Source organism: Lissotriton helveticus, chromosome 9, assembly GCF_964261635.1.
Source record: "Lissotriton helveticus chromosome 9, aLisHel1.1, whole genome shotgun sequence".
NCBI classification, from domain to species: Eukaryota; Metazoa; Chordata; class Amphibia; order Caudata; family Salamandridae; genus Lissotriton; species Lissotriton helveticus.
This window is the reverse complement of record NC_136070.1, coordinates 359426051-359452977: the sequence shown is the minus strand read 5'-3', so window position 1 is coordinate 359452977 and position 26927 is coordinate 359426051. Positions and strand designations below refer to the sequence as shown.

The 26927-nt window shown below is 38.0% G+C and overlaps 1 protein-coding gene across 1 annotated transcript in view; it reads left to right on the top strand.

Moving 5' to 3' along the window:
• The window catches only part of LOC144781328 (alpha-1-antiproteinase-like), a 51391-nt gene extending 41661 nt beyond the window's left edge, over positions 1-9730 (top strand). Inside the window, exon 5 of the mRNA XM_078660103.1 lies at positions 9476-9730. Coding sequence (XP_078516229.1) covers positions 9476-9667 — 192 coding nt within the window. The 3' untranslated portion in view covers positions 9668-9730. The remainder of the gene's footprint in view (positions 1-9475) is intronic.
• Positions 9731-26927: the final 17197 nt, after the last annotated feature.

Here is a 26927-nt window from a genome sequence, read left to right as displayed (position 1 = left end):
CTTTGATGGAGGGAATATTTATTATGTAAATCAGATACAAAACAGGTATCTTCCCCACTCTTTGTGCTTCAAAGAATTTAGTACCCTGTTGTTTGCTGACCCATATTTCGGTACTATGCCCTCCAACTTTAGAAATTACCTTTGGCCCTGTGGTCCTTTCTTTACATTAAAAGAAACCGCCATCATGGAAGTTCCTTTCAATATACCAGCAGTTTGGTGAACAGCCACCATTAGATTTGAACAAAAAGTGGAAGTTTGTTTTGAAAACCAAAAAACGAATGACCCCCAAACCCTGGGAGATTTCTTCCACGATGTGGCGGCAACTATTGCTTTCTCCTGTGCCTCTTTGCCACAGGTAAAGAGGTGGTTCAGTTGCATAATATCGAAAAAAAATATTGATCACAAAAATATAGTTTTAAGAACAATAATATTGAAAACAAATATTGTTTTAGACTCCTATAGAAAATTTTTTACAAAAATATTGTTTCTAATATGTATAGTGAAAAATAGTAAATATTAAATATTTTAACATATAACATTAATATAAAGTAAATTAAATATGTTCAAATATTATTTGAAAATATGTATATAAATATACACTTATTTAGAAAAACAAACACACATATATATGTATGTATGAATGTTTATATAAATCTCACAAGGAGGGACAGGGGAGGTCTAGCATACAGGCCCCATGCAGTTATGATGAAAAAGAATATGCTGTTCTTATTTGAGAAAGGGGGAAGAAACAGGAGGGAAGACAGAGGGGGAAAAAGACCTGGGTAGCAGGCTTGGAATGGTATGTTAGTTATGGACAGGTGCTAGGTAAGAGGATGCTTGATTGCAAAGGGATACCTCCAATGAAGAGCAAGGGCCCTCACACACCCAAAGGGTGCCATGCTGCATCATAGGGCAGCTCCACGTTGGGCAGGCACTGCAATGCCCAACGGGCCCGCACAGGGCTCTTTGCCGGAGGACTTCTCGGTTTGCTGTCGTGAAGTAAAACACCGACTGGAAAGTCATATATATACTCATCTACTCCTAGGGGATGGCGTGTACTGTGTAATGAAAAAGGAAGTCACGTCCCCTAAAGTCTGGACTCAATTGCAGTCCTATTAAGTGGTGAAAACAAGAGGTGAATTTTGTACCTTCTGGAAAAAGTGCACCTAAATAGGGGGCTTGATCAGCCCCAACTGAGACATGCCGGGCTGCTCGCTGGTGTTGCGAGAGAGACCAAACTTAGGGGCCGATTAGCATGGTGGACGGATCTCCACCGCCATGGCGATCCGTCCGCCATCTGTGCCCGACCGCACCAATTTCCCCCCCCGCCATATTACAATGGCAGGGGGGACCTTGCGGCTGGGGCAGAAAAGGGTTCATATGGCTGGCCAGCCATATTACGATGGCCGGATGCAGATACCTTTCCGTGGCGGCAATGCCGCCACGGAAAGGCATACGGGCTTTGCTTTGGGGGCCCGTTGCGGGCCCCCAGGGTGAAGGGGGGTGGGGGGGTGTACATGGGGGTACCTATGCTACCCCCTTGCGTTTCATAGTACAACATGGCAGGCACCGCGCGGTGCCTGTCATGTTGTGCTGTGAAACGCACAACATGCATTTTCGACATTGCGGCGGACGGTGCTTTCAGGGCACGGTACCTCGCCCTTGTGTCGGACCGTCCCTGACGCAGACAGGATGGCAGACGGACTTTGTCCGTCCGCCATCCTAATCCACCCCTTAGTCAGAGTGTCTGCTAACACAGGACCTACCCATGTCTGTTATGTCCTGTTTCTTTCCCCTCTCCCAAATAGGACCAGTGTACTCTGTATGTTTATATACACATATATAATGTAAAACTATTACTAAAATATTCATTTTGATTTATGTTATGATTTTCAATTTTTTTATTTACTAATTTAACAAGTATATATATATATATATATATATATATATATACATACACACACAAAGAAAAATTAAAAAGGCAACAATTAAACTGGAAAACTTTTAAAATATTTCCCAATTTAATTATACACTAAAAAGTAAACAAAATAAAAAATAAATTTTGCAAAAAATATCCCAAAAACTACAAATATTTCTTCAAATAACAAATATCAAATTAAATGCACAAACACCTAATAATAATATATATTTAAATAATATTAACAAAACTATTAAACTCTAGGAATAATAAATATACCATTCTAGTCTGTGCAACAGTAGGGAAAGCGTTGGACTCAGGGTGGATAAAATGTACTATTCCCACTCCAGTCGGTGCAACAGTAGAGAAAGTATTGGAGTGGGGAGAGGTAAAATGTACCTTCCCCACTAAAGAGCATGTGCAACAGTAGGGAAGGCGTTGCACTCTGGAGGGTTACAATTTACTATTCCCACTCCAGTTGGTGTAATAGTAGGGAAGGTACTTCACTTCAAACACATACCACATTATAACAGTTATTAACCGAACAAAAATATAAAACCATTAGTATAAAAATTATATATATATATATATTATATTAAAATATATATATACATTTAAAACACATTTAAACAATTTACAGAATTATACATTTTAATAATTAATATCAATAAAAACAATGCTATTGATTGATTTTTTAATTAAATTCCAACACTATACTACCACATACCTAGCAGTCCACATTTAGAATATATTTAAAATAAAACATTATAAAACAACCAACATATTAGGTAATAAATATTATAATTAATAAAAAAAATTATAATTAAATAATTATGACTTAGATAATGCCTCGTCCAATTCCCCTAAAATCATAGCAACACACATCTAATATAGAACGTAAAAAAATGTGTATTAAACAGTTTGCATAATTATCAATACATTACATATTTTGTTTAATATTAACAATTTATAGGTATCTAATATTTACCTACTAAGTTCCAACCCTATACCCCTAACAACCCAAGAATCAGCACATAAAATATAACTTAAAAAGAAATACACAATTTGCAAAATTAATTGTCAATTAAATAATTTATAATACATTAATTATTAATTACTACAACTACTATTAACAATTAAATTAACATTATAAATACCTTAACACTTAAAATTACAAATTATGTTTAAAAACATTAACAACAATTATACAAACAATATATAACATATACAATTAAAATATTATTAAAAACAAATAAATCCAATAAAATGATATTTTACAACTATAATATTGATAACCACATTAACAACATCACTATTCTTGAAAACAATGTTACTTACCTTAAAAATAGCTTTTTTTGCCAACAATGATTCTGCAATACAATATTTATGTGGCACAATATTTAAAACGTGATATTTGTGTCAGTCAATATTTGTATCACTCGATATTTATGTCTCAATATTATGTCCAAATACCAAAACAGCATTACACCATCCACTCTAAACAGGGTGCATGGTGTAATGTTCTTCCTCCTGAGACCCCCACTGTGCTAGGCCAACAGAGGAAGCATTCTGTTGTTGGAGCCAAAGAGGGCTTCACCGACGGAACACTTAAGGTCTGGCCATCTCTAAATGAGGTGGGGCAGACCAAGGGTTTGGCAGGCAGGGTACTCTGTAACATATGTGTCGAAGTACCCTGTCTGCCAAAATATAAATAGAGGCCTTAGTATTTCATCATATTTGCATTTTGTTGTTCACTTATACTAGCAGTTACACTGGTATATTATGTTTAGATTGTCAGTGATGGATCACTAATTGTGTTATTTCATTTGCTCGATTTCCCAGGGTACTGTTTGTGATTTTGTTCAAATTTGACCTTCTGCTCACTAATTTACCTCTTATAGGGGCCTGATGGCCCTCCTAAATAAGATTTGATGAAGTAGCATTGTTTTTCCGATATGTTAAGCACATCTCAAACAGAAGCACATAATCATTAATTTGGAAAACACTGAAAATAAATGAAGTTATCAAGCTACAAATTATCACGATCCAAAACTAGGTCACTGAACTGGAGAAAACAAATGAAAATGAAACCGAAGATATTTTGGCTTCCATAGTGAAGAGAAGACATTACAAGTTCATGCATTAACTTCCCAGAAAGCAAAATACCTAAAATGAAAGGCAAAAACTTTAAAAGGGACCTTGAAAGTCTTGAAAGTCTAAGAAAGTCTTTTTCATGGCTAAACTTATTTTGTATTTTTTGTCTCAAGTCCTTGCTCATTGAATCTCATGATCCTCTGGTAACCAATGAAGGAATATTAGTGCTCACATTTTCTCTTTCATGATGCAAATCTAGCTGTCAGTGAAATATTTTGTTGTTAGTGATAAAGTGGCTGCTTGAGGTGCTCCTGAGAGTACGGCTTAGCTTAAGCCCACTGTGAGGTAGTTTTGTTTTTTCCTGAGCGAGTGTTTTTTCTGATTTTGTTAAGAAAAGTTGAGAGGGACATGCTGTTGTCCAGGATGAATCCTAGAGAGATTGCTTGAGGTGATAGGTTTGTGGGGAATTCATTAAAATGCAGTACAGCCAGTAATCATGGATCATATTTGCTATGATACTTTGGTGGCACCTTAAGTAATCAGGGGCTTCCTGTACAAAAGTTTCTAGCATTTACAAATTCTCTAATTTAGTAAATAAGTGGACTTGTGAATGCTACAGCCCTTTTTTAAATATACTAAACCTATTTAATTAATTTGAATAGGTTTGCTGATTCATTAAATTAGTTTAGGAATTGGTATTTTGAAGACGTGTGTTGAGTGCTTCCCATTCAATCATTGATTCCTTATGGCATACATAATGTTCTGAGATCAAAATCTGTTTGCAAATCCTTAATATTTTGCCATCTACACTAGGTAAATTCAAACGGAAATACAAACTTAAATATAACAACAAGAAGATCAACAATAACACTGACATGAATAGTAATAATAATACAAATATTAATAAGCATAGTATAATAATACTACTACTACTACTACTAATAATAATAATAGTAATAATAATATAATGCAATGATAATAGTGGATTGCTTTAAACAGATCTTCTTACCACGGTTTTGATAATTATAAGCATTGTAAACTGCATTGCTATGTACTAACACACACTAATGTTACTCAAATCAAAAGACTTTATTCGGTTATGTTTTCATAAATAACCATAAAAGTACATCAAATCACATCAAGTTAATACATCTTCATAATTAATATCATAAAAACAGGAAACACAATATTTATCATAGGCTCATATCTAAAATTTTACATAATCAATGTCTTACGTAGATAAAAAATACTCTTAAGAAATGCCGAGACAGAGGCCACTGAAAATATGTAATCTAAAGTTCGTATAGCTAAAAAAGCTAGGCGGCACTGTCTCATATTCATGTATTTTAAAATAGGCATGATCCACCTTTTCCTAGATATTGAATAAAATCTACAAAAGAATAAAATATGGATATCCGATTGAGTGGAGAGATTATCACACGGACATTTACAAATTTCCTTAGTCCAATCATTTGTAACAGGAAAACTCAGCAACCTAAACAGTATCCCAAATCTAAATCGAGCCAGCAGAAACTTTTTGTGATCTTTCATTTGGAGGTTTAAGTATGGCTGAATAACCCTCGATATTAAAATCAATTGATGGGCGATCACAGTCTTTTTTAACAGTTCTGTTTGATCTCTTCGGTTCTCTAAGAGGATTAAGCTTAGCTGTTTCAGTGCTTCCGACTCCCCCCTTTCTACTCCGAGTCCACCGAAGTCATCTGCGGCGTACCTCAAGGCTCCTCACTCAGTCCCACCCTCTTCAACGTCTACATGAGTCCCCTCGCCTCCATCGCACGTCAACATAACCTCAACATCATCTCCTACGCCGACGACACCCAGCTAATCCTTTCCCTCACCAAAGACCCCAACACCGCCAAAAACAACCTTCACGAAGGTATGAAAGAAGTAGCCGAATGGATGAAACAGAGCCGCTTAAAACTCAACTCAGACAAAACGGAGGTGCTCATCCTCGGACCCTCCCCCTCAGCCTGGGACGACTCCTGGTGGCCTTCCGCTTTGGGATCAGCGCCCACACCCACAGACCATGCACGTAACCTTGGCTTCATTCTAGACTCCTCTCTCTCAATGTCCAGACAAGTCAACGCTGTATCGTCCTCCTGCTTCAACGTCCTTCGCATTCTCAAAAAGATTTTCCGCTGGATCCCCCTCGAAACAAGAAAGACTGTCACCCATGCACTGGTCACAAGTCGACTGGACTATGGCAACACACTCTACGCCGGAATTACAACAAAATTGCAGAAAAAGCTCCAGCGCATTCAAAACGCATCAGCGAGACTCATATTAGACATCCCTCGCCAAGAACACATCACCGGTCACTTAAAAAACCTCCACTGGCTTCCCGTCAACAAAAGAATCACTTTCCGCCTTCTTACCCACGCACACAAGGCCCTTTATAATCTAGGACCCGAATGCCTCAACACCCGACTGTCCTTCTACTATCCCACCCGCCAACTAAGATCATTCAATCAAGCCCTCGCCGCAGTCCCGCGCATCCGAAAAACCACCATGGGTGGCAGATCCTTTTCCTTCCTGGCTGCCAAGACCTGGAACTCACTCCCCACCCACCTCCGCCTTACTCAGAATCACATCTCCTTCAGAAAAGAACTGAAAACTTGGCTATTCGATAAACAGTGATCCCCTCCCCCTAGCGCCTTGAGACCCTCTGGGTGAGTAGTGCGCTTTATAAATGCCTGAACTTGAACTTGAACTTTTCTGGAGATATTTAACATCGACGGGGATCATCATAAAATTCAGGGTGATTAATGCTATCACAGAATGACTTAATGTAGCACAGCCATTTTATCTTGTTCACGCCGTCTAATTTCAGGGCATCCCCCAAAATGAGGTGATTTAGGTGGCATTTTTCAGTGGTCCATACCCAATGCCACAAGAGAATCGGTTGAACCTTTATTAAGTCTTCCAGATAAGGGAAACCCAGTTCAGTGTGACAGTTGTAACTAGACGTACTCTCTGGGACGGCTAGAAGGTATCTCAGAAAGCCATTTTCAGTCAGTTGTAAACTAGTGGCATTTGAGTCACTCCAGATTCCCGCCCCGTAGGTTGCCACCGCGACGCAACTAGCTTTGTAAATGTGTAATAGCTCCTTAACCTTTTTTCCCCCATATTTTTGCTGAAAGATTTGAGGGCCATTATAGATTTGGAAAAAAACAGATTTCTAGCTTTAATTGCACTGCCCCATTTACCTGTACGATCAAACAAAATCCCCAAATATGGGAATGTTGGGGTATGGTCTAGGGGTATGGAGCCAATGAACATGGTTTTTTTCTTCAGTTTCACATTACCGCCACAGTTCATAGAGAATGTTTTAGTGCAGTTTACCCGTAAATCTAGTTTGGTTATAAAGGTGCTAAAAGAGGTAATCATAGTCTGCATGGCAATGGGGGTTCTTGCCATTAGAACAGCGTCGTCTGCATAAATAAGAACAGGTATTCGACGAGCTGAAGCAATTGGCATGTCAATGCAGTCCTGTAGCAACGTTTCCTCCAGATTGTTTATATAAATAGAGAATAAAAAAGGTGCGAGGACACACCCTTGCCTCACACCCCTCGCTATATTGAACGCTCTTGTACACTCCCCACTTTTACCATATCTAACCATTGCACTAGCCCCATTATACAATTCTCTCAAGAATTTTATGATATTTTCCTCCACACCCAACCGGGTTAATATTAACCATAGTTTGCCATGATTTACGCAATCGAAGGCAGAAGTCAAATCTAAAAAAGTTAAAAACAATCTTCCTCCCTTAGCCTTAGTGTATTTCTCTAAAAATATGGATAGGTTAAGTCCTTGTTCGATGGTTCCTACTCCTTCGCGAAAACCATATTGGAGGTCGCTAATGAAGTTGTGTTCGTCTGCCCATGAGTGCAATCTGTCTAATATGACTCTACCGATAATTTTAATGGTGGAGTCAAGCAGAGATATGGGCCGATAACACACACAGCTTGCTCTATCTCCCTTTTTAAAAATAGGGATAATGATCGACTTATACCAGGTGCTAATAAGTCCTATTGTACAGGCAGCATTAAAAGTTCTAGTAAGAAGTGGCGCCCATAGAGATACATTATTTTTAAAAATGTCCACCGGGACACCGTCGGGGCCAGGTGCCTTTCCCCCTAGACTGGAGTTAATGCCCTTAGTAACTTCGCCCAAGGAAAAATTAAGTTGCAGCCCTTCATAACCCTTCCCCTTCTCTGGTAATTCACTTAATATATCAGTGGTGTGTGGTACTGGGCTGTAGAGTGTTTCGAAGTGCTTAACCCATTCATCCTCGGTGACAGCAATCTCAATCCGAGCCTTTGTATTGTACTTGAAAAATGGGCCATTAACGGGCTTCCAAAAGGCCGTCATATCCTTTAATTCAGAGGCCTCCATAATAGCAGTCCATGCTTCCCTCCTCATCAAGTCCCTTCGAACTTTAAGTGTGGTTTCGTATTCTTTACGTAGGGCCCTTATCTGGGTCTGATTTCTATCATGCCTGTGCAAGGCCAGTTTTAGTTTGTTGTGTGCCTTACTGCACGCTGAATCGAACCAGCCCCTTGTTTTCCTCTGGGTCGTATTGTTCTTAGCTTTTACCCACAATCCTCCCTTAATACATGTCGTTATTTCTCTAAAATTAGTTATGATATCTGTATCATCAGAGGCCATATCCAGACAGACAGAAAAACTCTTATTACAAGCTTTAAATAGGTTGCTAAGAAACTCATCGGGAACCACTTTGGACCATTTTAGGGCATATCCATTCTGCCTGGCGATTTCAATATCACTGGAAGAAACCTATGGTCTTTTGTGCACAATCGCCTGTGGGTCTGATATTTCTACCCTAATAGGGAAATGGTCGCTAAGGGGAGATTTTAATACATTATAGCTGGCAACATTGCCCCCATAGCACGAGGAAATCAAAATGAAGTCAATTGTAGCGGATAATCCTCTGCCATTGAAAGTAGCAGAGAAAGGTACCTCTGTGCTACACAATTCGTTCGAGAACCCTAAATCATTTGTAAACATGATCTCATTTAATGCAGTCCCCACTAATGTTACTCAGTTAATTACCTTCAGAACGGTGAAAGTTTTAGTTTGCCATCTCAAATTAGTTATTTCGACCTGCACATCACATCAGATGTAGTTATCTTGATTTCACACCGCATCATTTTAATGCTTGATTTTGTGCAGATGTTACATGGCTTTCAGTTTTGATTTCAGGCGACAAGCAGTTTCTCCATGATTGTATTGTCTCAAGATGTAATGTCACAACATTTAGCACATGTTTCAAGGAAGAATATTTAATACTCAGTTAAACTGTGAGATTAAACAAAGCCTGTGAAAACAAATCAATTTAAAACTACCACATTTTAGTCATAAACAATGTCATATAGTCTTTGTTATTGACTGTAATGTTTTTTCTCACTTTACTTCCAGGCTGTTCACAAGGCAGCGCTATCCTTGGATGAACAAGGCACAGAAGCAGCAGGAGCCACAGCCATTGGGATTATGCCCGTATCATTTGTTTTTCCAACAAAATTCAACTGCCCCTTTTTTGTATTGATTCGTCACCATATAACTAATAGCGTTCTTTTCCTCGGAAAAATTGTCAACCCAACTATTATGTGACGAACAATTAAACATGCATATTGCCACTCATTCGAATTTTCTGAATAAAGTTGAAATACACTGGACGGTCTCTTTGCTTTCCTAATTAGGTGGAAATAATAAGTAATTGTTACTTGTGAGAGACTGTTACCGCTCCCTCCATAGTCAGGTTGAATAATATATTCAAAGTAGAGATACATATATATGTAAACGTGTATAAATGTATATACTTGCCTTTATGAGATTATGGTAGTCAATATCCTGCACTTGAAACATAGTCTCGATGATTATTTTTCACTTAGAGGCTGATTTTGATGTCAGTTGGAGTTGCCTCCGACCAACAACAATTCTGTATGAGAACTGACAGACCATGGGTCGGTGGTTCCGCACACCTCATTACGATGCAACTGCAGATGGTGCTGTTGCAAACTCCCATTTCTCAATGGAAGCTTGTGTGGCAGGCAGAAACCCCGCCAGCACAGGCTACCATTGAGAAATGGAAGTATGTGTAAAAATCCCTGCACCGTGTGGCATGCACCGTAATGTGCCTTCCACATGGTGCAGGGATTTTCAGAGGGGGGCCATAGGTACCTTACAGGGCCACCACTGAAGGTCTCAGAGAGATGGGGGCCCTGCAAGGGGCACATAAAGAGACTTTCCAACAGCAGTGCCATGTTGGAAAGGCCAACATGGAACTGCTGTCGGAAAGTGCCATCATAAACCCGATGGCGCAAACGCCATCCATTACGAATTATGAGGCCCGTCTGACTGGCGGACGGGATTCTTGAGCCCGTCGTAACCAAATCGGATTTCCCAGCTGAGTTGGACTCTGACCCGCATCATCCTAATATGTTGATCAGAATTCAAACCTACGATGTTGGTCGGAAAGCCTCCAGCCAGCGGTTGGAGGCTTTCTGACCAACATTGAAATCAGGCCCAAAATGTTGTGCAATAGAATAGGTATGTAAAACGAGTAGCATGAAGGAAATGCTGCACACTGATTGTTTTAAAGTATTTTCAAGGTATCACATGTTGGTATATTCTGCACATGCAACTATCTGCAAAACCTACAATGACAAATTCTTAAAAAAGTATGTTGTTCAACTTTATTTCGGTTCTTTAAACCATAAAAGCATGTTAGACAAAAAATGTATACAAAATACAATCACTACTTTGTCAATTATGATATAAATCCAAAAGATTATTAATAAAAATACATAATTCAGTGATTACCAGAAGTAAATCATTGAAAATTAATGTAAAAAGTGCTCCCAAACACAGTTCACCACCAATTAGGGGGATTAATACAAGAGCCAGTATGAATTACATTTTTCTAAATAAATAAATATAACAGCAGTCACATTGAAGGGAAAGCCTACGCCAGTACTCTACTGAAGGAACTAAATGAATGGATTAAAGGGAACGAAACCCTCCCCCACTATCAGACTGGCTTCCGTAAGGGATGCTCTACAATTGATAACATCGTGGCCATGTCATATTTGAGCCAGCAAGCTAACTGCAAAAACAATAAACCAATTTTCGCATTTTTTGTACACTACTCAGCCGCCTTTGATGGGGTACCCCGACACAAGCTCTGGAAAAAACTGAGCAACTGGCACATCCCAGCAGGACTCCTTAACGCCATCTTTTCATTATATATTAATACCTGGATCCAAGTAAAACTAGCGGACAACACTATAACAAAGAATTGCCGGACAAATCGTGGACTAAAACAGGGCTGTGTACTCGCCCCCACGCTGTTTAGTCTATACGCTGCGGATCTGGGGACGAAGCTTCTGAATGCCAGCCTTATAACCCCAAAAATCGGCAGAAACAATCTGCAAATTTTACAATATGCAGACGATTTAGGTGTAATGGTCCACACAAAAATTGGCCTGCAAAGAGGTCTGGAAGCCCTAAATAAGTACAATGAAATCAACGAGCTTGTGATCAACTCGCAAAAAACTAAAGTAGGTATTTTTGGCCACTTCCCAAAAAAAGCCTCACTGAAATGACACGTGGGCAAGGAAATTATCACAACCACGAACTCATATAATTATCTTGGGTGCTGGCTAAGTGAAACTGGCAAAGCAACATCACACACGCACAAAATGAAGGCCAGAGCACAGGCAACAATTTTTTCGATATGCAAATTAAATGAACTCATGCAGAGTCCAACGTCAGCACCTATTAGAAAAGTACTACAAGCTAAGATCAGGGCAACCGCAGGATATGCACATCAGGCATTCCCAGGCAAAATGGAGGTAATGTTGGATAAAGTACAATGCCAGGCCTACAAACGCATCTTTAAACTTCCAAAACACACCCGTAACAGTTTAATTCGTTTGGAGTTTGGCCTAAAGCAACAAAGTAAGGAATGCTTGGGAACACATGCTAAATACTTTTACCAAGTCATAACAGCCCCAGCTGGAAGCGTAAAATGTATGTTTAAGCCAATTTACGGAGAGACCGCTAACCCGTGGCATAGTTACAAGGAAAAAGCAGTGGAAACCTTGGGGCTGGCAATTGAAAATTGGAAGGATGCACCAACAAACTACCTGGCGATTAAAAATGCAATAAACAAACAATGTCTTCATCTGTCACACACACATGACCTAGCAGAATTCGTAACAGGAAGAGGGCCACCCGGGTTGGCAACATCATATATAGGGCATAAATCACAGCCCTATCTTAGCCAAGCACTAGGAAGGAAAGCACTCAAAAACATTATAGTGGCCAGACTACTGCCCCTTCAAATCAAAGAGCTAAACCCTGTGTGGAGGACCCTTGAACACAAAATAAGATGCAGACTCTGCAACTACAAACACGAATCTCTGCTACACATGATTTGCTGCTGCCCTGCGATGCTCTTGCCCCAACAGATCTTGTTAAAACAAATTTGGCTACGACACGGGGTTCAAACAGTAAAAAAAGCTGTTTCTGTACTTTTCTCCTGTACTCTTCCATCGGACCTGGCCAGGTTTGGGAAATATATGGCCAAGCTCCGAAACAGGTTTATGGAAGACGAGGGGTCAGGCATGATGAAAGTCACTTCAGTCCAATAACCCAACTCGCCCCATTAACCAGATGGAGAAGATATCATTTTAATAACTAAAACATCTAAAATCACGCACGAAACTTACTAATGAGGACACACTGGTATACTCTTGCTGTTTTTATTTACGAATGTATAGACACAAATATTTATACATCTATTGACTTTTATATATTGTTTTTGAAAGTCTTGTATACAAATGTATTTTTTTTAGGATTGTGTTTTTTTTCTTTCTCTATTCTTCTTTTAACTGGCATGCAAGATGTATTGCAAATGGTTTTAAGTAACTGTGCAATATAAATAAATATATATTCATAGTCTTGAAAGAGATACTCCATAAAACAGCAGTCACAACTCTTGTCTAAAAGAGGTCAAATAAACTATGTTACATATCTGTGAATTGGTGAAATACGGCAAAAGTGAGTATTCATTTAGAACAACTTTTTTCCTATATATCCACACTGTGTAAAGGTATCGGCTAATTCCAAATACATAAAATCTGTAATGATTTTGAGAGGAACTGTATCAAAGAACATCAGTCAAAAGGAAAGCAGCCAAAGGTCTAAGAAATTAGAAGAGGGATATACATTCAACATTCACAGATTACCACATCACACCTCCTCACTTGTTTCCATCCAGTGTCTAGCATTTAGAGGTAGGCAAAAAGGTGGCTAGGTAGAAACAAGTCTTCTAACTATGTCAACAGACATTTCACTCACTTTGCAATATTTATACATTTTCAGTAATTTACAAGGCTGGTAGCAGTAACATTATTATACCATTGCATTAATTAACAGAAACATTTCTATACATAAAAATGTCCTGGCATGACAAAGCAAACATTACCCTCGACGACAATGCTGCCACTGTATGTTAACCCTCTGAATGTGTTCGTAATGCTGAAAAAGGTGCAGTCACTAGCACCATATTTACTGTGAATTCAAAATCAGAGCAAACAGTTACTATGTATCATTTAGCTCTTCAAATTTGTCATGTAGATGGAAATACATTATGAATTTGCCTACCAACTGTTAAACTCAGTTTGTTTTGTTGTAGGGTAGATAATTATTGTGGATTGTCTATTTCAGGTGCCATTTTTGCAGTTGAATGTGCTATGATTCTCTTCATTGAGTGTGAGGGATATGTCTTTGTGCAGTATTATGGAAATTTGTGGTGATCATGAAAAATAAGTTAATTCCCCTTTTATCTAACTTTAAGAAAAGATTGGGAACAGAGTAACAGGAACTAGTCCAAAATACAACTTTTGAATTCTGAAGTTCCTGAGCTACTGCTGCTCAATGGAATCTAATGTAGGAAAGAACAGAAATAGGGGGACAACGTTTTCATATGTAATCTGAGGGTGTGGCTTTTGAACCTCGTTCGTGAGGTGAGATGAGCAAGTTCATAAGTTGAAAAAGGTCCGACTTCAAAGTAGACTGCCAGTTCTGGGAACAAGAAGTGTAGAAGGAGAGGAGTAAACATGGTGGAGTAGGAAACAAAGAAGATCAGGTGAAATGTCGACTTTTGTGTGTAGTTTTTAAGTTAAACACTGCTACTCTGTTAATATTCTGGGAACTCTCTCCACAAAAAATCCAATCGATAAAATAAGTATATTTTATGTTGTGGAATTTGTGTAATAATACCCCTCCAAAAGGTAACCCTTTTTTCTTTCACCCATATGTATGAGTACAGGGCTAAAGTGCATTTTTGGTTGTTACGGGGTGTCCTGCACATGCAGGTTTGGTGTGTGGTGATGGGGGAGGAGTGTCGAGCTCAGATATAATCCTGTTTGACCTGGAAAAGCGCAAATGTGGGTTCAGGAGAGGGGAACACAGACCCTGATGCGTGGCAGTGGCAAATCTCCCAAATGCGTAAGGTCCATGCACAAGTAGTTGGCCAGTTCAGGATGTGTCATTGCATTATGGGTTCTCGTAGTGTTAATTTTCAAAAAGAATATCTTTGAAATGCAGAATGAAAAGAAAAAGCATGGTTTGCATGAGCTCCTCACATATGGAAATGAAAACTTAAGATTTTGCAGGCATTGTGTGAAAATCTTAAGACGTGTCCAGTACTGACCCACGGTCTCTAAAAGCTCTAGCTGTGAGGGTCTCAAAAGGCATTGACAGATGGAAAGGCTAGCCAGATTTAGACCAGTCTCCCAAACTGCACATAGCATGGATTTCCCAGGACAGACCTTGTGTGCAGGGGCAAACTGAGACAGACCTACATGATGGGAGCTTCTGGCACAAGCTTTTGTGCAGCAAACACCGGAAGCGGGCCTCATTTGCATGGAGTACCTGTCAGGTAGCACCAGGGACAGGAGTTGTGCTGGAGGCAAATCCCCGTGAGCAGGTGTGTGTCATAAATGCATCTCAGCCTCACTGTGTAGGACGTATGCCAGAGGACATGACTTTGATATTACACATTAAATAGCTCTGTGCACAATTCTGTTTGCTGTCTTACGTTTAACACACTCTCAGTGATCAACAGAAGGCATGGATAGGATCTGACAGCAGCTGATATCTAAATAAAAGGATGAACCATGTATTACTACTGGAGCAGCATAATGTTGGCTCCAGCCTTTCATGATTGGTTAGGCCACATATATGTTTACTTACAGCCTCATGTACTTGTGTTACTTAAAGGGATTAATGAAGTAAAGTGCAGTTGAAGTAATACAGAAAGTGCATTTACAGATTAACCTAATTTATATGTGTATATATTAATGTTTTCCTTCCCATAACAGAAATTGCAGTTCTCATATATATTTACATGTTCGTGGTTTGAATAACACTGTTAGCACTCATGCATTCACGTACGCATTTAAATATTTTGCATCCCTTATATAATGGGAGATGTATCTACTAGAATTACAATTTGCATTGATAATGTGACTGTCTATGTATCTGTAATCACTCACATACAACCTGTATTGAAATGCTTAATATACTGAAATTGATCAAAGGCCTAAGACTAACGAGCAAAGGGAGTACTACTGTCTGTGCAGAATGGGTTCATAGGTGGAATCCAAGGTCATGAATGTGGCTTGCAAAGAGTATTGTTTGAAGTTGGACAATAATGAGACCTTTTGATATGAGATTCTAGAGGGCTCTTTAAGTGAGTATAACTAAGCAACACTCTTTAGCTTTGTTCAGATTCTTTTCAGGCTAGGAGAGGTACAGATCTCTATGTGCAACTGTTGCTGTGTAGCGTTATGCTATGCAATATGGTTTACTTGAAGAACTTATACAGAAGTTCTACTACGCTGACACGTTTCTACTTTATTAAATGTAATTAGGGTTTCCACTAGCATTCATTAGTGTATGTTAGTTAAGGATAATTAGAATTTCTCAGGCATTATAGGCAGGAGGACCCAAGCGTTCAATCTAACCCACAAACAGTGTGTCTTATACTTTGTTCTGTGTCCGCAGAATGCCTCATTTGCTTTCTGTGATTGAGGATAACGTTTGGGCGCCAATTCAGCTTTCAATTGGTAATCTTGTATTTCTCAACTAAGTTTCTGAGACTGATCTATATTACTTTGGCTCTAAATCTGAAATAAATCCAATCTTAATCCCACTTATTGACTCTGAGCTTCACTGTGTGACCAAATGGTTGCACTGTAATTGTACACTGAAACTGTTCCTAACTCCTTTTGTTCATCAGGCACCCAAGAAAGTTCCATCACAGGAGGTAAGGTAGGAGGCCCAACTCTGATGCGTTATCACATCAAATGTATCTAGTTACAGCAAAAAACAGAAATAGACAAGAAACAACAACTGAGTAACTAAGAAAAAAACTTTCTGCGCATGTACAACCCCATCTTACTGTCAAAATGCTATTTATTTTTTAAGCTATTCAGTAACACTGAGCCTATATTATGTACCTTGTTGCCCACACTGTTGGGTGCATTTTATGGGGACTATTATTTTTACATTTACAAATACTTTAAATCTAAAAGTGCAGGTGATGTCAAGTGAAAACTTTAAGTCTCATGTACTTAGAATGGGAAGCATCCTTTACCCCGCATGCGTTACTTCGCAGTGCCATTACCCTGCAGTTTTTACACTGCGAAATCTTTTACAATGCAGGGCTTTACATTGCAAACTATTACAAAGCATTCCGCATTAAAATAGTAAATTGCATTGTAATGGGGAATGCATTGTAATAGTTTGCAGTGTAAAAACTGTGGGGTAATGGCACGCAGAGTAAAAGTGTGCGGGGTAAAGTGTCCAATTCACTTAGAATTAATTTGGCAAAAGTTATTGTAATGTTTGCAACAACATTTACAGAATTTGTTGGCATTTTCCAAATGAACCTATATACTAACAGGTCGACTCCCAAAATATTGAATTGGAGTAGCCAACAGCACTGTGGTGGATGAGTTACTGAGTCAACAGCATGCATAGAGTGGAGAGTGCAGTTTCGAAAAACGATGACATAGAATGTGAGGGGACAAGCAATGTGAGAAATGGGATGGGAGGGCGTGACACGAGGATTGAGCAAGGAGGTGGTAATGTGTAGGAGGACAGCAGCAGAAAAGTATTACACAGGACGGTTCAGTGTCACAACAATGTCACAGGGGCATCACTGTTGTACTCACACGGCACAGCAATTCCACTACCTTTGGTATCTGGATTTCTAGTGGGATCTCAGGCAGCTAGCAACCAGTGGCCACAACTCCTTTCGTCATTCTTGTGGTTCCTCTCAAGATGAGAGAGGGATAGGAGGCAGGTGGTCTTGCACTGGCCACACAGCCCACCACCATATACTACTACAGTTGTCATTGCTGTTGCTTCTGCTGCCCTTGATATCTGGCAACTCCAGCTAGATTTCACCTTTTGCATTCAGCTTCTGTGGTGTCATCATGAATAACCATAACAACTCCACTTTGTATGCTGCTGGTACTTTGTACCAGTGCTTTGAGTGATTGGGTGGCATTTTCCAGACAGTGCTACAGCAAATCTTGGCGGTGAGCAAGAGAAGGAGCAAGAGAAGGATAGCAGACATTGTTGCAGAACAGAGTGGCAGGTGTAGAGGGAGCAGTTCAGTTGGCATTAGGTGAGCTAAGGCACACAAGGCACCATGGTGGAGAGTAGGAGGCTGGTAGCTCTTAGGCGACTGGTTTAATGACTGATGCTGTTTGTGCAGCAGCTCTCCATGGCCAAGCGTGTTCTTCTTGCCCACCCTTCTCTAAAGCAGATTCATACCTGCCCTGATATAACATCAATCTTATTTTCTGGGCAACCAGATTCACCTCAATCAATGAGGAAGTAGAAGTGAACAGTGACTGTGAATCAGTTACCGTATATGGCTTCACTTTTTCTTCTGGCTGTGGCCTGCTCGCACTTTTCTAGTTTGTCTTCTAAAAAAACATAAAACTACCCAAATAAAATCCTGACCGCAGTAGATGGACCCCTTTGCTGAATTCTGCTGACCTGCTAAACTATTGATCTGATGAGACCTATGTTTCGGTACCATGGTGACTATTGTGACCATCATGTAGAATGGAAGAGACAGAGGAGAAGAGCGAACTGTGTATGTACCAGACCAACTTAGCAGGACACCAGTGCTTTGGAGCACTTGTGCTGTGTTTACCTCTGTAGTGAACGACCCATGTTCCCTAACAACTAAGACCCGAATTGAACTAGTTGTTCCACTCCCAAACCCTTATTTGCTAGTCTGACCAGTTGAGCCTGCTTACCCAGTCTGTCAGCCTAGTCTGCCCTGAAGTCTGGGTCACACTCCAGGTTATTTCATTGGAGCTCTCAAGGTGAGTTGGCAGGATGAGAGTTCCAAGCAGGAAGCAGCCAGGTGTGACAGAACTGTAGTAGGGGGTGGACACAGACTTCAGCAAGGTTTGGGTGAGGTTGTTGAGTAGGGACTAATCAAATACGTGAATGGCTGGGGGTTATGTATTGCCCTTTTTGCCTTTGTTGCCCTCATCACCCAAATCTCAATTTGGTATGTCCTAATGCTGATAACCACTTTTTTCAAAAAGTGTAATCCTACTTCCTACTTCAATATTCAATCCTACTTCAATGTCAGCTCTACTTGGCTCATCTATTTTGGCGTTTAACAGAAAACATCAATAGAAACACCAATGGAAATAGAAAATTTGTTGAGTAACATCCGGGCAACATTGAAAGATTATGAAATGCAAACAATTATCAGCAGGAAAGATCTGCCCAAATGTCATGTTAGTAATATCGCAAAATAACATCAACAATTATGCTGAGGAAGAGCAGACAACAAAGAGCAAAAGCCCTATAAAGATCCTTAAAACAAGGATAGTGAAAAAGAAGGATTTAGCGAAAACCAACATTGTTTTAACAACAAGCAGGCAGGATTAACATACTGCCTATATTCACATGGACTCGGACCTGTCAGGTAATGTTATAGATAAAACTAAGGGGAAAAAGTTGCTCCCAGCCAATAATAACAATAAATGAAATAGGTGTTCATCAATCAATGAAGAGTATTTAAATTAGCCAAGATTTTTACTCTGATAATACTAAGCAATAGCCTTTGGGGAATGTAATAAAGTATCAAATTTAGAATAAAAGGCAGGTGGAACTGGATCCAGCAACAATGAGCAGAAAATGCTAAATTAAATTGTCTATTTGTCCTTAAATATGGTGTAAGAGGGCCGCCCAGAGAAACTGCCCAAATAAGGCTCAGGAGTCAATATCCCATTCAATCTGAAATGCAAGTAAAACATTTCTCTTACAAGAGATTTCTAAAATAATCACTCAATGAATCACAGGAAAACTAACTTGAAAAACCAAGGATAAAAAGGAATTAGATTGATGGAGGACTATTATGTGACTGGAGCCCCACAGGGGAATTCTGCCCCCTCTTCTTTCCCTAATCAACATGCAATCCAGGATAAGATCCATCTCCCAATTATTATTCATGGAATTTTAGATAATAGTACCAGTGTAATATATGTACCGCCATCATTAGCACCCAAAGGTAAGCTGCTTTTAAGAATGCTTTTATGAAAGTTCAAAATCTAATAATACTAGGGTTAACTAAGGCATTCAGTCAAATGTTATAGAGCAGGTAGCATTTATTAGGCAGGAGGGAGGTTTTGTAATCATTAAGAATAAAACAAAGGAGGCCAGTGTACATGGAATCCAACAGGTTACATTTAATGTGTTAGGTGATAAATCTATCTTGGAGATAATAGGAAATGCTGATGACATAGCCTCAAAAACTCTAGAGCTTTAAAAGATACACCATTATGTTCCATGCAATTGTAGTCCCATATGAGATATGAGCCACAATCAATTGTAGGGGCTATACTCCTGTAGGAACCAGAGAAGAATATCCCTCTCATATACAGAGGATAATTCACCATTGTGTGATATTAATGATATTTTCTGTGAGACCAGTATACCAGCACAAAAAGGAGGCATAAACACTGAACACAGTAAGATGGGCTGTACAGGTGAGATAGTACATATGGTTACTTGGTTAGCCCTATTAAAAAAATGGAATCTATGGTCCAGTTACTGACTAAACTAGTAAATGACTCTGACCGCAATGTAGATGCAAATCTTCTTGTATCACAGCATCCTCTAGTGTCTTGAACCAGGGATAGGAGAATTGCACTGGAAACCCAAAACAATATAGTAGGTAGAGTTTACTCTAGTGAAAGACATGTTGAAATGACTGAAATTATTGTGACTGATATTCATAGTCGCTCTCTGAAAGTGAGGAGTAAAATAAGAGAAAAAACTGTTGATACCCCTAAAACAACTGATGCGCTCCGTAAGGAAGTAGTATCCCCAGAATTTAGGAGAGGTGAAAGTTAGATGCATCATTCAACCCAAATAATAGATTCTAAAGTAGTTAAGGAAGTCTTTTTCAAACACAAAAACAAAAGAGGCACTACTTAGGACAAAAGAAACATACGAAAATCTCTAAGAAAGGCAGAAGACTTTTGAGGTTCCATTTATCAACTTTAAATGATGATGAGTACCCACTCTAGACTAAGAGATTGCACTTGAGAATGTGGAAAAAGGTCCAAAAACCTGAAGAACTGGATCCAACTGTAATGGAATTATTTTCTGGGGGAAAAGAGTTACTTGAACAAAGATCAGGGATAAAATCAGAAGCAGTTCATCACTTAAAAGATGCTGTATCACAAACCCTAAAGCTAGAATTCATAACAGTAGAGCACCTATCTATTTTAGCCATTTCAGAAAACATCAGTGAACAAATGGGGAAAATACAATCTCTAAATGTACCAACAGAGCTAGCAGCTATTAATTTACATCCGATGTTGTCGATGGAGCCTATCCCAGTACCTAGTATGCACCCGATTATCCAGCAAAATATCAACCAGGTTTAAGGGGAGTTCAATAGTCAGTGGTAAGTGAATGTGCATGAGAAGCAGAATGTGTGAATCATTTAGTAATTACTCAACAAAAGATTGTGTACTTCAAATAGTGGATAATACGTACTTAAATAGATAAAAAATGCTGTCTAGTTTTAAATCACTCCCAAAGCTTTCTAAAATAACTTAAAAAGACATAACATTGGGTCGCGAGAAAGTGAGCAATCGATGACCTGGCCACATGCTCTAGTCTGCTTTCACTCAAGATCTGTAGTAAATGAGGTATTAGCCTCATCTAAAGATTTGAGACATTCAGGTAATGATGTATACAAAAAGTTTAAATGAATGGGCATGACCCTCCTTTGGTTATCGATGAAAAATGCTGTACTTCCCAATGTTGGAGGCATACTACGGATCATAGATTAGGTAACAACATTTCAGCTATTAACAGTATGCCTATGAGTGAATAAATTATATTTACAAAATATGCATCTGGAAGACATATCTATATTAATAATAATGAAAGTGCTCCAAGTAATCAAGAAAAAAACAATACTATTTTGGAACTAACTCAATTATTTTTTAAAAGCCATAAAATTAAAGTGCAGTACACAATTCAGTGGGCTAATGCTTTTAGTTGATGTCAGGAAATCATTGTGAAGCATGAGAATAATACAAGAATTTCTCCCTGCTCCTTATTGTAATAATATCAGGGACACTGTTTTAAAAGGTAGTATGACATCCAGTAGAAAGGAGATAATATTTGTGCATGCATACTTTGCCCCCTAGAAAAGCACAAGAGAAGTTATTTAGAGATCTAACACATTTAGTAGAGAAAACAGACCCCATATTACTGCTGAGTGATTTTAATGCGAAAGTACAGAGCAATCCAACTTTCAATGAACTCCTGCAAGGAAAAGAGAGGGGTCTACTGAGCTACTTCCAAAACAGATGTTAGTAGATTAACTGGGTGATCAAAAAGTAAACCGCAGATCCAGCCCCTCACTCAGCGTCTTGAAGACCTTACGGTGAGTAGTCGCGTTTTATAATAAATGTGATTGATTGATTAATTGACTGAAGAGTGAAAAGATTTAACTGATACCCTAAATCTTATAAAAATAAAGGAAGGACAAAGAGTGCTCAACCTTCGAATCACACATTTGACAATGGTAGAACTATGTCGTTAATAGATTATTCAGTAAAGTCTACTGAATATTTCCATTTTCTTTACAATATGGAGATTGAAGTCTTGTTAGGAAGTGATCATAAGTACTTGAGTCTAACTTTATGACATACCTTGGACATGAGGGAAAAATGGAGCAAAAGTGATCACATACACTGCAAGAATAATAGAAGGATTGTAGAGTCCTCAGCAGTGTAAGGGCAACATTGACAGGCAATCATCCAATCTCTCTCAAAGAGAAGAATAAAAAAACTCTCTTTGAGAAATACTAAAAGCTATTTGTGCTATTAGACAGATACCATCCTCATGGAATGAAGAAGAATATTGCTTAAAGGATCCAAATCGGTCTTTAAAAGAGAAAGCAAATATGCAACTAAATTATTAGGAAGGCTTTTAAAAGTGTGGTGAAAATGAGAGAGCATCTTATTAAACAATTTAGAAAGGATTATAAGATCAAATATAAAAAGATTTTCTAAGAAGAAAAAGAAGAAATATGGATAAAAGCGATAGCAGTTCTCAGACTTAGCAATCACAAATTGTTCTGGAAGGTTATAAGTAAAACAATAGAGGGATGGAAGGATATTGAAGCCACTTCAGTTACGGAAGACGAATATATGGAGTAATAAATAACAGCTATGATCACCTGAAACACACTGGCATTAACACAAAACTTAAGTTGCCTTATGTTTCAAGCTGATTTGGAAAGTTCAATACCATCTGTAAATGAAATTGAAATAATCTTTAAAATCGAGCGAAGTTCATTGACCTAAGGTCCAGATGGGCTACGTCCAGATATATTACAGGCTGTACCCAAGGAATGGGCTGAAATGTTAACCCCAGTCTTTGCTCCATAATTAAGGGTCACAATGCATTTCAGTATTGAAAGAGCAGTTCAAGGCTGCTAATATGTAAAAAGGTGCATTCGTTTCACCTAAAAACCATTGTATGATTGAATTATTGGATATACCAAGTAAAGTAGGTCTACGCCTCTTTTACACTTACTAGAAGAATATGTTGGAGAAGAATCAGTCTTACCCGTTGACCCAGCAGTGCTTTAGGAAAGGCTTCTCTATTGTGGAGGACTATACAGCCAAAAGGAGGATGCCAGTTTATGCCTCAAATATTGATCTATCTATGGCGTTCAATGCAATAAATTGTGACCTCTTGTGGTCGAAAATGCTAAATCGAAATATCTAACAATTCCTATTGAAATTGGAGACGAGTGGTAGTTGGAAATAATGGCTGACTGTCTCAAAACTGTATAGGCCAAACAAGTTACATCAAAGCGGTATGCTGGCACCTCTCCTCCTCTATATATAATGCAGAGGTAGCCAAAGTTTTAAATCACACATGCTCCTTCCCCCTGAAATTGGGGTGTGAATCTATATAACCTGGGTACTGACACAAAAGCAGAGTTGGGCAAAGGATCCCCTCAATGGAGGACCAACTATGAAAACATTGTGTAGATTAAAATCCAAAATAAAAGATTTAGAGGACTGTAGAGCCTGGCCTTAACGTTCTCACCTTTTTGATTCAGATTACATGTTTGCTCTACGAACATATTTGAAATACAAAAAAAGATATTCAGTGATTAGATGGATGATGACACTCTGACTGGATCAAGTCCCGCTTTTATTGTATGGGAGCTGATGGCTGGAAATGTTGTAACTATAATTGGGAATACAAGTACATGTGCGTTATACCAAAGGAACACCCTGTCACTTGCACACTTGATTTTATTTTTCAGAACGTTTGAACAAGTAAGGAAAAAAATATTGCTTACACTTTTTAGAGAAAGGACTTCTCTAGTGAAGGAACTGATGAGTTTAGTGCAGAGATGTCACAATTAAAGTCTGGCTTAGCCTGGGAACATTTTTGCTTACTATAAAAGACATACTGGCTAATTTAAAATAGTATGTCACCATTTACTTATTAGTCAGAAATACGTTTGATTCAGTTTTTACTTGGCACTTTGTATTTTATCATACAGTTTTTCTCTTATCAGATCAATTTTTATCTACTAAATCGAGCAATATAGAGGGCAATGCTTGTGTACATAAGGCATTTGCACTAGGCACTTTTATTCTTTCTTACTGCTTAAGTTTTTAACTTTAAAACTGAACTGCATAGAGACTCGATGATTCGTTTGATAAACGAGTAAAAGAATTGCACAGCTAAAGAACATAAGGAGTTAGCATTTGACATTTTGCACGTTTCTATAATGCTTTGTTTTCTGATTAAATATGTTTAATCTTTTAAAAAGGTAAAACAAGTGCTGGATTTGATATGTGCCTCGATGATGAGCTGTTACAATATATTTATCAGTTACAATATAATTATGTCTTAACAAGACTATACAGCTTACATTATCTGAAATCTTCTCCATGCTCACTGCTGAAAATAAATTTAATATGTATTCTAAATTACAAGTATATGTATTTGGCACTTTATTCAAAATTACTTTGGTATTGGTATAGATTTTTGGTGCTTCCAATTTTGTTTAACTGCTAAGATGGGCAGAAGGTAGAGTGTAGAAGAAACTCTATTTAAATCAATTTGATATCTGGAATTTATTTTATTAAGAAGGCCTCTCTGTTTTAATGGACAGATGAAATGATAAATAGAGATGGTTCCTACTTGGTCAGCTGGCCACATTTTTTAATTGTATGTGTATGTATTTGTTTGATATATTGCCAAGTCGGCAATATATCAAACAAATACATTTAAACTGACTGACTGAAATGTATTAGAATGCAATTTGACCTTCCTATGAATATTACTGTTTTTCAGCTAATTGTGACCCATTATTGCCCGCTTCCATCACAGCGATGGTCCCTACTTGGTCAGCAGACCAACATGTCTGTAATCACTTCCAAATAAAGCAGTCTTTTTTTTTAAACGCAGCTTGTTTTCCTTACAGGAAAATGGGGTGTGTTTTAAAAAAAAATTATGTTTTTCAAACCATTTATAAGAGTAGGCAATAGAGATGCACTATACATATACCCAACGGGTGGTACTTACTAATTAGCCAGTAGAAAGTACTCCATTTGGGAAGAGGTGTTGCACAAAACGGTGACGTCTTGGACAAATAAGCAGAGCAGGATTCATTCTGGCACAATGCTCATTTCACAGAATTGAAATCTCAACAGGGTACAGTTAGGAAAAAAAATTAAATTCACTAACAAAGCCAAAGGTTACATGGATGTTACAGTTAGGAAAAATAATTAAAAAAAACCTTAAAAATTCAGTGAAAAAACCAAAGGTTACCGGGACTTTATAGTTAGTGAATAGAACTTTAAAAAACTTTAGAAATTCACAGAAAATTCCAACGGTTACATTTATGTTTTAGTTAGGAAATACATTTTAAAAACCTTAGAAATTCAATGAAAATACCAAAACAGGGATGTTATAGTTAGGTTGACATTTCACTCATACAAAACCAGAGAAATTCAACAGTTATAGTTACCTGAGCTAAGTATAACATGCCCCCGCAATGCAATGCTTATGACATCACATATGACCTCACTGATGACATGGCCGGTGACATCACTGATGACATCTCTAATGACATCACTGATGACATTGGGATGACATCTCAAATGACATCACTGATGACAGCATCCAGGGATTGGGAACGTTTTCAGAAAGTTTCTTAGTGTAAAACATATATAGTAAGCTAAGTGGCTGTGGGAGTGCCAGTATGGGTGAGTGAGTGGGTGTGTACATGGTGTATAAAAGAGTGAATGGATATGTGAAAGACTTTATACATGAGTGAGTGGCTGTGTGATTTTTTGTATGAGCTCAATTCACTCCAACCATGACTGCTCTAAACTCAAAACAAGGAAAAAATAAAAAAATCTTACAGACAAAAAAAATGTTATTAGAAATAAAAGAAATGCAATACAGTCATTGAACTCAAGGGAAATTAAATAAATATATAATATTTAGTTTTAGAAAAAGTACTGAAAAATATAAAATTTGAAAAAGTGATTGTTTTAATCTAATCAATAATACATATCTCATTTGTATGCCTATAAAGTTAAACATGTATTTGTAAATGAATAATGTGAATATACCAAAACTCCTAAAACATACAGGAAAATATTATTAGGAAGTGTACAGTATTATAAAAAAATACATCTTAAAAAATTGCTGCATGTCAGAAATGTAGTGGTATACAAAGTAAAAATGTTTCAATAATATTTAAATAGTATTAAAAGAATTTTAAAATATATATGATAAAAATGTGTTTCAGTAAAAGAGTGCATGCCTGTTAAAAATTACAAAATTATTTTAAAACTATTTACTGTACACTAAATATAAGATAAAAACAAGGATTGATTTCTTAATGTGAATAAATTTAATTTGATAAACAATAGGAAAGGTTGTAAATTGTGCTTCTTTAACATAATGCTGAATAAATATATTTATAAAAAACATACCCTAGATCAAAAATATGGACTTTAAGGGTTTTACATGTACTATTCTGACTCTAATCAAAGGCACCTTGTGGAAAATGTTGGACATTAGAGGATTAACATTTACTGTTCCCACCTCAACCTAAGCTAAGACGGGGAAAGTGTTGTGCATTAAGGTGTATATATGTATTATTCCCACTTCAACCTACATTGGGGAACGTGTTAGACACTGAAGGGCATAGGTTTACAATTCACAATCCAACTTAAGCTACATTGGGAAA